This window comes from Phaenicophaeus curvirostris, chromosome 2 (assembly GCF_032191515.1).
Source record: "Phaenicophaeus curvirostris isolate KB17595 chromosome 2, BPBGC_Pcur_1.0, whole genome shotgun sequence".
NCBI lineage: Eukaryota > Metazoa > Chordata > Aves > Cuculiformes > Cuculidae > Phaenicophaeus > Phaenicophaeus curvirostris.
This window is the reverse complement of record NC_091393.1, coordinates 90,980,254-90,993,936: the sequence shown is the minus strand read 5'-3', so window position 1 is coordinate 90,993,936 and position 13,683 is coordinate 90,980,254. Positions and strand designations below refer to the sequence as shown.

The 13,683-nt window shown below is 37.9% G+C and overlaps 1 protein-coding gene across 2 annotated transcripts in view; it reads right to left on the bottom strand.

The window, feature by feature from the left end:
• The window catches only part of KCNH1 (potassium voltage-gated channel subfamily H member 1), a 192,464-nt gene that overhangs the window by 141,874 nt on the left and 36,907 nt on the right, over nucleotides 1-13,683 (bottom strand). For both annotated transcript variants that reach the window (XM_069852852.1, XM_069852851.1), the window contains exons 5-6: nucleotides 12,518-12,636; nucleotides 4,941-5,333 (exon numbers count right to left, since the gene is read on the bottom strand). In XM_069852852.1, the coding sequence (XP_069708953.1) occupies nucleotides 4,941-5,333; nucleotides 12,518-12,636 (512 nt within the window). The remainder of the gene's footprint in view (nucleotides 1-4,940; nucleotides 5,334-12,517; nucleotides 12,637-13,683) is intronic.

The window sequence follows — 13,683 nt, the reverse complement described above, 5'->3', positions numbered from 1 at the left end:
CTTTCATTTTTTTCTCTGTCACAACTCATTGCTTACTTTCCAGCTACACCATGCTCATTTGGCACTAAATAGCTTAATTTATTTCTATAACTTCTATACTGTGACTTTTTTCTGGGACTTTTTTATCATAATAAATTTTGTTCTTTCAAAACTGGGTATCTTCTTTGCCTACATGCTAGCTTCTCTCTTATTCATCCACCTAAGTGAACACTAGATTGTTTATATTGAAAACATTCTTCCTTATGATCTTTTACTATGCATTTTTTTCCCTTTCTTCCACATCTAAGAAGAATGATATGCAGTTCTCAATTGGCATCAGCCAACAACTGAACAGAGCATTCCCTTCAAATGCAGATAGCAGTTACTGTTACAGACTCCCCATTTCAGAGATTTATATGGTGGTGACACGACTGGATTCCACTCCTACCATGAGATTTTACAAGTGTCACATGTAATAAGTCATTTTTTTCCTATATAATTCATACCTTATGGTATTATGGCTGAAAACCACAGTATAAAATTGCTCAAGCTGACTCCGTAAAAATATGCTTAAGATTTTGAATTACAATGGCACGTTGAAATTGCACTATTCTTACAATAATTGTGGTATTTTCTTTAAGCCTGTTTTTTGTTAAATCTACTGATTGATGTTTGAACACAAAAAGATAACATTATACCCCAAAGTAGGTGGTATTTCCTTAAGTGAGGAATAAGACTAATTACTGTAAAGGATTACTGTCAAATTTTATTGTCATCATTCAAATGCAAAAGACACTAATACCACATGTTTAAAGGACTGTGTAAATGTTAGATGAATTTTCTTTTCTTACTCAAACTATATTACAGCATGACGTATTGTCTTACCAGTCGAAAGTCTAAGTCAAGTATTCAGTTAATTCATCAATCAGTGGAATTTTTTCTATTCTTGAAGTTCTATAGCAGGTAAAGAAAGTAATTTGTATTTAACTGTATAATTAGCCAGCTGTATACAAAAGCCAGGAGAAACATTTATAACTTAACTTTCATTTGAGTAACAATGGAAGTTCTACAGCTATTCATTCCTTCATTTGTTGAACTCCGTTCATGTCTGAATATGAGATACTATACAGAGGGAGCTGCCCTCTTCTCCCAGGTGACAGGGGACAGGACAAGAGGGAATGGCCTCAAGGTCCGCCAGGGGAGGTTCAGGCTCGACATAAGGAAAAAATTCTTCACTGAAAGGGTCATTAGGCAATGGAACCGTCTGCCCAGGGAGGTGGTTGACTCGCCTTCCCTGGAGGTGTTTACGGTGCAGGTGGATGAGGTACTGAGGGACATGGTTTAGAAATTGGTGGGAATGGTTGGACCCGATGATCTGGTGGGTCTTTTCCAACCTGGTGATTCTACGATTCTATGATTCTCTGAGTGCAGTGCTTGAGCTCAGAAGCTCCTTACATTGTCGTATTTAATTCTATGGCCTTGAACAAAGATGTTAATGTTTTTTCTTTCCTCTGAAGGATGTGGCAATTCATACTTAAGGGCCTCTTGTATTAATTGCAGTTATTAATAGTTGTATTGATTAATAGTTAATGAATTCAAAGTATTTTTGTGGATAAAAATATTCTCGGTGCATAGAGGAAACTGGAATTTCAATTATATTAAAAAATGTGAATTGAAAATATACTAACATTCCAAACTGCAACAAATCCTAAAAATTCTAAAACAGCCTGAAAAACAAAGAATTCACACTCAATTTTGTTTCAAGACAATATTTCCCATTATAAAGTATAATGAAATCATGAACTAAATTGCAAAACGAAAAGTTATTTCCAAATGGAAAAAAATCCAACATCAGTTTTTTAATTTATATCCGCTTGTGAAAAATCGTGATCAACTCTAGTTTCTTATGTTGCAGTTAATCTTATACAGTGAATCACCTTAAAGAAGACAAAAATTATTTCACTGTCAATCTATCAAGAGCTAAGTGATGGGACAGTCCCAAAATTACCCAAAGGCAAATGAGCTTCAACACCCTATATACACAGCTTTTTGCTTCTTCAGCTCCAGGTCCTATGGCCCTTGCAAATCAATTCATCATCTCCATCGTGGCAATTACGGCATTCTTAAAAACAAATTGACTTGTCAATTTAGTTCCTCCATAGCATCCTCAGTGTCTTCTGTGACGTTTCTTTTAACAGAGAATGATAACAGGCAGAAAAAAAACAGTGAGCTTCCACTTGTCCCAGTCTCCCATCACTACAGGGACTTCAACAAAGCCCAAAATCTATTTTCTCCTGTTTAAAATCATATATGGAAAACACCAAGTCAGGAAAATAGCAATTCATATTCTTCATCTCATTCTATCACCATTGTTGACTTTGGGTACCATTTGATCTCCAGCAATTTTTTTTAAGAGTATTTACATTAGGACTAACAAAAATTCCTGCAGCAGCCACGGACACCTACTAACTTCAGTCTCACGGCTCCAGGAGAATTCCCATTAGCAAAATCAAAGTGACACACAGATAACAATTCCATTTGGCTACTTAGAACTTGAGCAATGCAGCCTCAAAGCTGACTTAATTCAACAGTGAAGTAACATGCTCTGTAATCCAGGGCAAGAGACAAGTAGTACTTAAACCAGCAAGTTTGAAAGATACAGAAGTTGACACACAAGGGAATGCTCTACACAACAGTGAAGAAGATGTAAGGCAAAGTCTTTCTACTTTCAAGACTCCTTAAATGTGGGTGAGGTGTCTGTGAGGGGGTGTGGTCCTTCTTTAATAAAAGGTTATCTTTCTCTCCACAGCCAGTTAATGAAACAGCAATCAGCATATACTGTCCTAGATCCTCATCTGATGTGCACTATATTGTTCTGCTGGCATTGCTGGCAAAGCCCCTCAGGTCCTATAAACTAGTCTATGAGCCCTTAATAGAAGTACAGCAATTTACACCAATGGAAACTCTGCTTTAATGATCCTGCAATGATTTATACCAGCTACATGTCAGAACCCACTAGAGGAAATAAGAGATGAACAGCCTTGAAAGGATCACATCAAGAAAAATGTTTTTTTTCCTTGGGCACAATAGCTGGAATAACTAAAACTAACACCGTTATACTGAATAAGGAGATTGTTGCAGAGCTGTAGGAAAAGTCAAGTACCAATTGGCTCCTCATTGTTACAAGGCAACGCTGAGACAGTGAACTCGGATAAATTCAAACTCACACAACAAGAATTTCTCTACAGAACTGCTGCCATGAGCCTGAGAATCCCTGTGCTCAGCACAAGAGTTGTCAAAGTCACTAGTACAGACATTTTCCTCAGGGATGCTCTGTAGGTCACATCACCAGTCTACACTTATGAAACGTTCCTTCAGCAAAATCATCAGCAGGTTGCTACTATCTGCAGTGGGTGAGAAAAGCCTCCTTCCTTTTATTTTCATCTCTTGTCTTTTTTTTTGTGAACTGTTTCAGTCTAAATGTCAGAAACAGACAGATGGCCATTCCTTCCATTGCTTTAGCAGTGCCACAACAAAGTAATATGTGAAAGTCTCACACTGTAATCTGCAGCCTGGGTCCTTTTTATGACAAACAAATATATAAGGACAGGTCTCACACGGCTATTTTGCTTCATCTCATTTGTGTTATTTCAGTCTGTAGCTCTATATAAAATGAAAACCTCTCTAGGGAATTAAGTATCAAACAGCATTATGTTTTTTTCCACTGCATCCAATAGTTTGCCTACTTGTCCTCAAAGTCATTGAGAAAAATACTTTAAATATCTTAAATTTCATAAAAACCTGGGTAGTATATTTTTACAGAAGTAAAGCAGTTTTATGTTTTTATGCAGATATTTCACTTGGAATTGTTTTCTTTTAATAGCTAGGTATTCCTTTATAACATGGGCATGTTTTAAAGGAACTCAGAAAAGTGAGGTTTTACAGGCTAAAAATTAAATACTAAGCACTGATGAAATGTTAATGTATTTTACAGGTCTAGCATATGTCACAGATAAATACTTATAATTAGTTGATGGTTCAGATTTTACAATATGTAATTAAAAAGTGGACAGCTGGAATCCTCTTTAAGATTTTATTAACAATTCATTAACTCTCTCAACTATTTAGGCATGGAACCTTAATACATTTATTTTAGGAATATTTTCTTGGCAACCTGATCCAGTACAAGAATTGGCAGTTAAAACAGGGTGGTATTGTGGCTTTAAGCGTTTGAACGTTAATTTATTTTGCTGGCTTGTAACCAGTTCCCAAAGAAATAAGCAAGCATTAAGGAGAGATATTCAGATTTCTTGCTATCCTTTCTTCTAATTATAGAATTACCAAAACAGCACCTTCAATTGCTTCATCTTCCTCTACAACAACTGCTGCCAAACAATGCCACATAGATCATCAGGTACAAATTTTCTGGTATTCTGAGATTCAGTGAATCACTGCCTGCCACTTGCTTTATTGTGTTAGAAGCAGCTGATAAAATTGTCTTATACTTTCCAATTGCTCATGTGAAGAATTTTTATCAGTGGACATAACCTGTTCTGTCAACAGTGAAAGCAAGAGAACCCTTCCCCAAGAAACTATCTTGACGCACCAGTTCAAGCTACTCATGGTAAGTCAGATGGAGCAGTTTTCCTCAATGCAGTACAGAGGTTCTGCTGTCTGCTTCTGCCTTTCCTCCTGAACTCTGAGGATGAAGAATGACAGAAAAAACCGTAAATTTCTGCCACCAAAAAAACTCAGCCTCTCCCAGTGGAGTTAAAGATGGATCCTTCTGGCTAGTACTCAAAAGCAAACTTCTATGTGCAGTGAGGGCAGCTACTAGAGACATATGTATGCTAATACAATATATTTAAAGTCATGCATTTCTTTCTTCCCTCCCTCCCTCCCTCACACCCCCCAACCATTAAGTAAAAATTAAGGAGTGGAAGTGTAAGTAGTATACTGACCTCATCAACGTTCTCAAATGCATTGATGACATCATACGGCAAGCATGAAAGCAGATCTATCACAAACCAGGTCTTCAAGTAATTCATGCGAATCAGCTTTGGGTCAGAGATCACCTCTCCTGCTGGTCCCACAAAGGTGGTATGGAAATTAAGCACAATATCTACCAAAAAAATTACATCTACAATGCTGTCAACTACTAGCCATGCCACATTGTTCTGTTTGGTTTTAAAGGAGACATTGTAAGGGACCAAAATAGCAGTGTAGAAGGTTAAAATCAAAATGATCCAGTCCCAGGTGGTCTTGAAAACACAATAATGCAAAATTATATGCGGCGGAGTCTTTGGTGCCTCTTGTTTGTACTGTGGGAGGATTTCAGAGCCCAGCTGCAATACCTGTGGTCACAGAGATTTCAGAAGAAAAAGAAAGCATGGTTAATTTTTTAACTTCATGTTTCACATTGTAGATTCTCAAGCTCATTACAACAGTTAAAAAAAACATACATCCTTTAACTCTTTTAATCACCACCAAATGGTAAGCAAGTCAGGATAAGTATTCTGTTAAATCGACCAGCATCTACCTAAGAACAGCTGTTGTTTCTTTTAATGCCATTAATTATTTTTTTGACACTAAGCTTAATACGCTGGGTCTCCAAGACATATAGAGAAGAGACAACTCCTTCAGCAGTCTAAATAGACAAGAGAGATAAATCATGGGCAGGAAATCAGTTGCAAATAGAAATCAATGGCAACACCAGGAACAATATCACAACTTCTGAGTTCAGTCCAGCACAGGGACCACTGGACCACATTGTTTTCCAATATAGTCTATTTAACTCTCCACTGTACTGTATCTGAAATAGTCTTATACTACAATCTATTAGGAATGCATGGGCTTTTGTTCTTCTCCTCTGGGCCATGCAGGACCAAAGCCCATAGATAACTATCATTAGGCTAAATAAACTCATTTTGCACTTTAACTTTTCACTGAGAGAAGATCAGCATCTTCACTATCCGATGGCGTACAGTCAAGTTATAATGCGGTTAGGTCTGAATTCAAAAAAGCACTATAGCCAAAGATGATCTGTCAGCATGTGTTTTAAACCCTGGACCTCAAGCTGAGTACATGCTTCAACTGTTGTACATTATTGCAATCTCAATCAATGCCTACTGTCTTTCCAGTTCTGCACACTAGTGCAAAAAGTGTACAATCGTATTCTTGGAAACTAAAGTTTCTTTCACATACCTATGAACAAGAATGCATTTCGTTACATCTATGGATATATGAGGAAGGGTCCATCTCCAAATAAAGACAAGTTAAATTTTAAAAATAAATTTTTACCCTGTATGCGTTATGGATGAGGAAGATGAAAGTTCACTTGAATGAGATGTGTTTTCTAGTGTCAGACTTGAAGAACTATTTAGGAGAATGCTTCCTTTTTCACATGATTTACACACAGTTCAGAGCAATAGGGAGCAGGAAATTAAACGGCCAGCTTCTCAGGGAAAAGATCAGATAACATAGCTATAATAGGAGGATGTCTTCCTTTCATGCTTCTTATCTCAGCTCTTTTAATGTCAATTATTTTTATCTGCAGGCTTTTCTGAGTGTTTTCTATTATTCTATTTTTTGTGAACTGGTGGGCTTTTTTTCCAACAGATTAAGCCAAAGGGGACAAAAGAAAACAATCAGTTACAAGAATCCTACTTGGACAAAACAGCCTCAGATCAAGTTCCCTGCTGCTTTGAACCTCACATAATCACTTACTCTTGGGCACAACAGGGGTGAAACACTGTCAGATCACAGTCCCTTGCACATGTGTAAATGACAACAGGAGTTGCAAGCCTGCTGACTTTGAGCCCAGTATGTTCTTCAGAAGAGAAGTAGCATGACCTGCTCAGAGAGACCTTCGTGTTAGCAGATTTAAAAAAAAAAAAGAGGATTTAGTATTTTTGTTTCACTGAGTTTCTGGAAGGGCAGCAAAGAGGGAAAAGGAGCCTTCCCCTAAGCAGAACCCTTGCAGACCAAACTAGAAGTCAGACACATCCACTGCAGTATTAAGTACTCTGCCACTCCTGACCCTGACTCATACAGGTTTCTCCATGCTACAAAACCAACCAAACTAAAAGTTTCCTTGTGATGAGAGAAGCTAGAAGCAGCGTAAGACAGAGGTAGTCTTTTTCTGCAGGAGGCACTGCCCACCCAAGTGTAGTCCCTAGAAGCCACTAGTAGGGACTGGAAGAGGCATAGGTTGTGCGCTGATCCAGTGTATGTTCCCTTAAGGACTTGTTTGCAGTCCAGTGACAAATGTTAGAGTGTCTTTTCTACACAAAAGCTTTAGCCCAAGATCAATATTGCAAACACCTCCTGCCCTCCCTTCTGAACATCACAGTTGTACCTGAACCAGTTGGAAAGCACTGAGCTACTACTGGCTTTTATAAGACTTCACATGAGCAGCAGCTCTAACATAAGATCCCAAGCCTGAAGTATGCTTCACCGGGCAAGAAGAATCCTCTGCAATATTCACTCACTGGAGTAACTGATCAGCAAAACCAAGCACTTTCTATCACATAGTGTAAGTTTTCAATCAGCTAACTGGATTTACATTCTAATGTTGACATCTTACTAGAGCGGAGAGAGTGTATCATCCCATAAATGCATAAACCCTTCTTTTGCAACCACGTCTCTTAGAGGTTGGGTTTTTTTGCCCTCTGATATTATATGACAAAGTCAATCATTTTTGTAACCATTCTGTAGCACTGGAAACACAGCTATGAAATACTGAAAAAAAAAATTTCGTTACTTCTTATCAGATAGATTCTTACACATATATACATAAGTTCTACACTAAGAATTGTATAATGCACTCCATTTTGGCCACCACCGGTCTCTTTGTAATACAAGAACTTGTGAAAATCTTGCTTCATCCAAACTAAATTACTGGATAAAGCAGAAATGTATTCCCATATACCTGAATAATAGGAACTAAGGCAAACCCAATCTATGCTTGGAAGTAAAGAAGAGGCTAAATTATGGTGTCCGGGTTTTTTGCTGAAGATAAAAAATAATGCAGTAAAGTCAGTGGAACTGCAGGGATGTAAAACTGAACTGAGTGCAGAGAAAAATAGACTTCTAACTTCAGCTGATTAAGAAAATAAACAACTTTGCTGTTTCAGTGTTCAGTGTTTTAAAATGTCATCAGCAAGTACAAAGCACTCTCCTCTAGCTTGTTTGAAATTCAAAGAGCTACAGCACAGGAAAATAAAAGGATTGAAGTCTCATCCTATTTTTATTTAGAAAGTAAACATACTCTAAACTATCTGAATGGCTAGGAACCTTACTAAGAAGACTCTTGAACTTCCACTACTACCCTGGAGTCTCTGGTTCAACTCTACCAATAGCTAGTTAAAATGACCAGGGGCTATGGCTTTAGCTCGTCTCCAGTCGAAGCATGTGCACCAGCAGCGTGGATGTGAATCTCAAAAGGAGAGGCAGGGACAGGGTAGGAGCTGGGCATCAAGGAATGGTATCAATCACTCACAAGGTGGGGAAAGCCACCTATGGCAAGTCTAGGGTGTCTTCAGGCTTTTAGTTGGGTGGAGTAGAGGCGATAAGTTCTATCCCTGGCTCCCCCTCACTACATCACTAATACACATCTTGTAAAACCACTCCAACATCATGCTGGCATTGCTAGAGATGAGCTGTCATTTCACAGCTTGAAATGGAAGAAAGTCACTGCCCCAGCTCAGCTATCTCTCCTGGGAAAGAAACTTGGCCTTACAGACTGGGAAAGGTCTTGCAGCCTGCAGGACTGCTGGCCAAGAGCTTTCAAAGGCACCAAATTCTTCTTTTCACTAAAAGAAGAGGAAAAAACCCTATAACAAAGCTTAATTATCTTGGAGAACCCGAGTTCTTTTAGCATTAGGTACAATAAGAGAGTTCAGTGCTGTGCAGAAATAATGGAAGCAGGTCCACAGAGCTTAATGCTAAAGCTCTAGGTTTTCTCAGCTTGCTGAAAATGGAAATTAGGAGAGCTCTTTTCTCCACTTTTCACACCAAAGGCTTTTCTCCACTTTTCACACCAAAGGCCACACACAATCTATTTCTTCACCATCCTTCCAGACACACGCACCACTCCAGTTCACCTGGAGATAGAAAGCTATAACCCGCACTCTCTCTGCATCATATAGCAAAGCCTGGTAGATGCAAAGAGAAGTACTTTCTGTCCTATTCCAAGGTGTTCTTGCTCCACTTCAGCCTCTAGGGAGAGTGGTGCCAACCTGAAACACAATATTTGCTGAAGCAATCAGGTGTTGTTACCCACCCACATGAACTAACTAGATTCAAACTGCTTGTAAAGGTACTTTTCTAGGAGAGAAAGAGACAACCCCAAGAGATGAATATAAAAGTAATTGTGAAGAAAATGTACACAACTATATAAACCAATATGCTCAGCTTCCACCCATGTCCACTGAACAAATATTTCATTACTTTTCTTCTAAATAACTGAAATAGCCTCAGTTTTGGAAGGTTCTTCTCTATCATGCAGCTTTACCATAGTAAAAGAAATACTTGCTTCAGAAAGTTATTAGTGAAAGCATTATTCCAATAATTTATGATTCATCAGCTACTACAGTTGCATTATCTGCATTTATTATTTGTGGTAATGATGCATGATGTTTTAATAGCTCTCTAAAGCTGGAGAATATTATTTCAAGAGCAGAAATGGTAAATTTCATCATGTATTTCACAAGGCTGCATTCATTTTTTTTAATGTAAAAAAAATAAAAAAAACTAGGATGATTTGTTAAAAAATGGTGAATATATCCCCTGTCAAAACTGGTAAAAGTGCATTAACAAGTGGTTACTATGATTTATTTTTAAGACTGCATTACCAAGGGAAAAAAACCCACACAAACCATCATTCACTTTTAGCTTAATCTCTATCTTTTCTGTTTTCAACTCCACATGTTTGCTTTCCCTCACTCTCCCTTGCTTTTGTTTTCATAAGCACTCAGACAAATTGCTATCAAACCAAGAGCTAGGTGCTAAGCCTCAACTTCAAACAGATTTCAATGACAGTTATAAGTATCTTGTAAACAGAGTTTACAAAATAAATGGCAAAAGTTCTTTTATTAAGCAGTGCTGCTAAGCACCATTATAATTTTTCTGCTTTTATTTCTCATAATTATCGTATTTTTTAAATTATGACACAATCTTTTTTACCAAGAACTCTCTGGTAAACATACATAATAGTTAACACCATAGGTGCAGAGGTCATATGCTATGCAGTGACCAGGAAGAATGATTCTTACAATCAGCTCGATCAGCTCCTTGTTGATAAATCCACCAAAATGTACCAATTACTTTATACTCTTTATACTCTCAGAGTTACCTAATTGCCTTGTATTAATTGCATAATCAATTTAAGCAGTTTTCATATGACTGCTATTAAAGATGTTGGGCTAACGAAATCTATACACGCTGACAAAAGTCAGAGGCTGAGGCTTAACAGACACTGCGTGTATTATCTGTGGCCTGTGAATAAAACAAATAAGTTTGTAACTTACACTTTTCTTAAACTAGTATTTCAAGAACAATAAAAGAAATCATAAGCTTTAGTGGCAGGCTCCTGTTTTGTATTTGTACAACACCTTGCCCCATTCAGGTTCTAGGACACAGTGGCTCCTCAGATATTCAACAATATAAGTGATAGAGAACTAAGAGCAACACAAATATTACAATAAATGAATAGCCTTCTCAAGCAAACAAGCTTGATGTGAAATGCCATAATGAGTAGGAAAAGGATTAATTTCAATTTGAACTTAAGATTTCAAATGGGCTATTGCAGACAGGAATGGAAAAGAAGATATTAAAATACAACAGGGAACAGTTAGAGATCCCACATTCAATATTATCAAGAGATCTTTCCAGAATAAGAAGCGTGGCACCCCATACATCTTGAAAGGAAGAAAGTGGGCTTATCTGTATGATTATCTGCACTCTACTTTTCACTTGACTTAAGATTTCTACAGCAGATATACAAAGTACCTAACATCACATCTGGGGCCAACATTCTTCTTAAAATAATGACTGCAATATTCAGTCAACAATTAAAGAAACTCATTTCAGACACGTTAACTACACACTTGCCTTTTATTATTTGTAATGAATCACCCAGCTGTGCCAGTTAAAATAACTGGCAAAGACCAGTTGAGCACATTGGCTTGCAAGAAATTTCAGTAATGCAGAGTCACTTAAGTCCAGACTGAGGTTCACTGAACCAAACAGACCTTTTGCCTTACATTTTACTGCCTACATCTTAGCATCAACTCGAAAGTAATGGTAAACATTTGAGGAGAAGGAAGGATTATTTGGTTCTAAACCTTGAGTAGGATTAGGAGGGAGACTACTCCATATTCCAGAACACATGGTATTCCTACAGTATAGTGTCTATGTGAATGTCTGGCCCTTTCCTGTGCTAGTGTGATCTATACTGTTTCTGTAATTTCAACAGAAATAGGTTTTCCCTCTTGAGTGCATCGTTATTAAATACTGAACAGGTTAGCATCTGCCTGTGGGAATTTCATTGTCACACATGGTAACAGTATAGGCCTTGGCAGGAGTTCTTTATTTTGTATAGAAACTAAGACCTATACAGAGCAAAAACAATAGAGTGCTGACTCCATGGAACCCATCAGTGGCTTATACCACTCCAGCTACACAGGAAGGTTAAGAATTACTGACAAGAGTCACAGCTGCTGCCATGGCATTAACAGCAAAAGGTGACACAGAAGTGCCATGTTATATTGGCCATGCTGTTATTAACACCATATCAAGATTTTCCCTAAACTATTTTTATGCCAGGGAGACCCTGATACTGGCTCAGGAGACAGCTACAGGAAACCTGGGATAGTCTCTCCCCCTCGTGGCAAAAGCCCTAAAACCATTAAGTACTTCAAGGAGACTTCACTGCCTGGAGCTTTTCTCAATAAGAGTCTTAAATCACAAGGTTTCATTTTCCTAATCTGTCTGCAATGTTGCTTGTAGCATCCTACAGCTGTTCCGTCTGCAAACCCAGTAACTTAAACATATGTTTTAACCAGTTTGTAAAGCAGATTTGGCATCCCACTGAAAAAAAAACTAGACATAAATGAATGCAGAGAACAACTGTGTCAAGGATTCTCCACAATTTCCTTCTGTACTAGCCTGGGTTTTTCTCACCTCAATTTCACACAAGTGAATAGTCCAAGAGCCTACTACCATTCAGATCCTCAGAAGAATGGAAACTAAGCAAGAAAGTATTACTTCAATAATAATGCCATTATAAGACTTCACTGAGATGTGGAACACAACACTGTAATTAGGTTATACGAAGTCTTTTGGACACTTATTTCCATTCCACTGTCATGGGACACATTTCACAGCACATGTGCTATGTTCTGAGCTCCCATACCTGCCACTAGGCTTCAGATTTCCAGGACAAGGGGAACAGACAGTGCTTGGCTAATGCAGAGGCAACATACCGGCAAAAAGGAAAAACATTTCTTTATGGTCTCTAAGGGAAAGAAAATATTACCTCAGCAAGTCTTGAATGCTTGTGAACGTTCTCTCCTTTCTGCACACTTGGAGCAAGCTGCTGCAGCACACCTCGGCTGCTTGTAAGGGCACGGGTTAAGCGAGCAAACTTCCCCCAACCTTGAGAAAACATGCAAGATTATAGACGTTACCAAATAAAGCTGCAAATGTACTACGTAAAGCCTGTCATAATTAAAAAAAAAAAAAGTTTAAACACAGCATTCTGCTTTAATACTGACCACAAGGGAGTATAATTCAACCGAATACCAGATAAATGCAAGTCAAAAAGAGGTGTCAGTGTGGTAAAGTAATAAAAAACATTATTGCAGTGACTTTGTATTCAATGGCTCTAGAGGAGTGCTGTTACATGAACTGCATCTTTTGTAACGAAAAACGTCTACTTTACAACAATCTTCTATTGAACCAAATGGCCAGATTTGGATCCCTCAGCACTGCAGAAGACACTCCAGATTGATCAAGACATAAGATTAGAATCACACATAACAAAAACTACAGTTGCCTGTAACAGAAGTGAATCTGGCCTCAAATGTATCAAGCAAAGATCTGGCATAAGCTAGGAAATATACATAAGAGAATAAAAATCAGAACAGACAAAACAAAACAAAATCATTAATTTTATCTTCTCTAAACAAAAGAGGGAAGTATACAAATAGATTTTCTCAAACTCTAATAAAACATTTAGCAGCTTCTGGCAGAGAAGTCATATGCTGAATTTTAATTCAAAATATTTTTTACAGTCATTTCAAATACTCCTCAAAACAGAAAACCTTGAATGACAGTCATAAGCGCTAGTTGTAACTATAACCTTTATGAGCAGTACTTCACCATAATAGAAACTCAGGCAGAGCATACATCTGGATATTTTTGGTTCTCTGAAAGGAAAGAAGCAGTGCATTTAGTCCCAGTCTTGAAAAATGCTAGCACCACCTGGGAACTGTTAAGCAGCCTCACCTCCTACTCCAACCACAGATGTTCAGCACTTTGCAGATTCAGTTCTTAATGAGAACCTGGTTCTGGAAAAAGTACCCTCCACATTATGGTTTTATTACCACAAGAAGTGATACTATTAGCAGTATCTGTTTTTAAACACCAGTCTGAATTTTAGCCTGCGTGTGATCCATGACAAGTACAGGGGTAAGGGTGGTT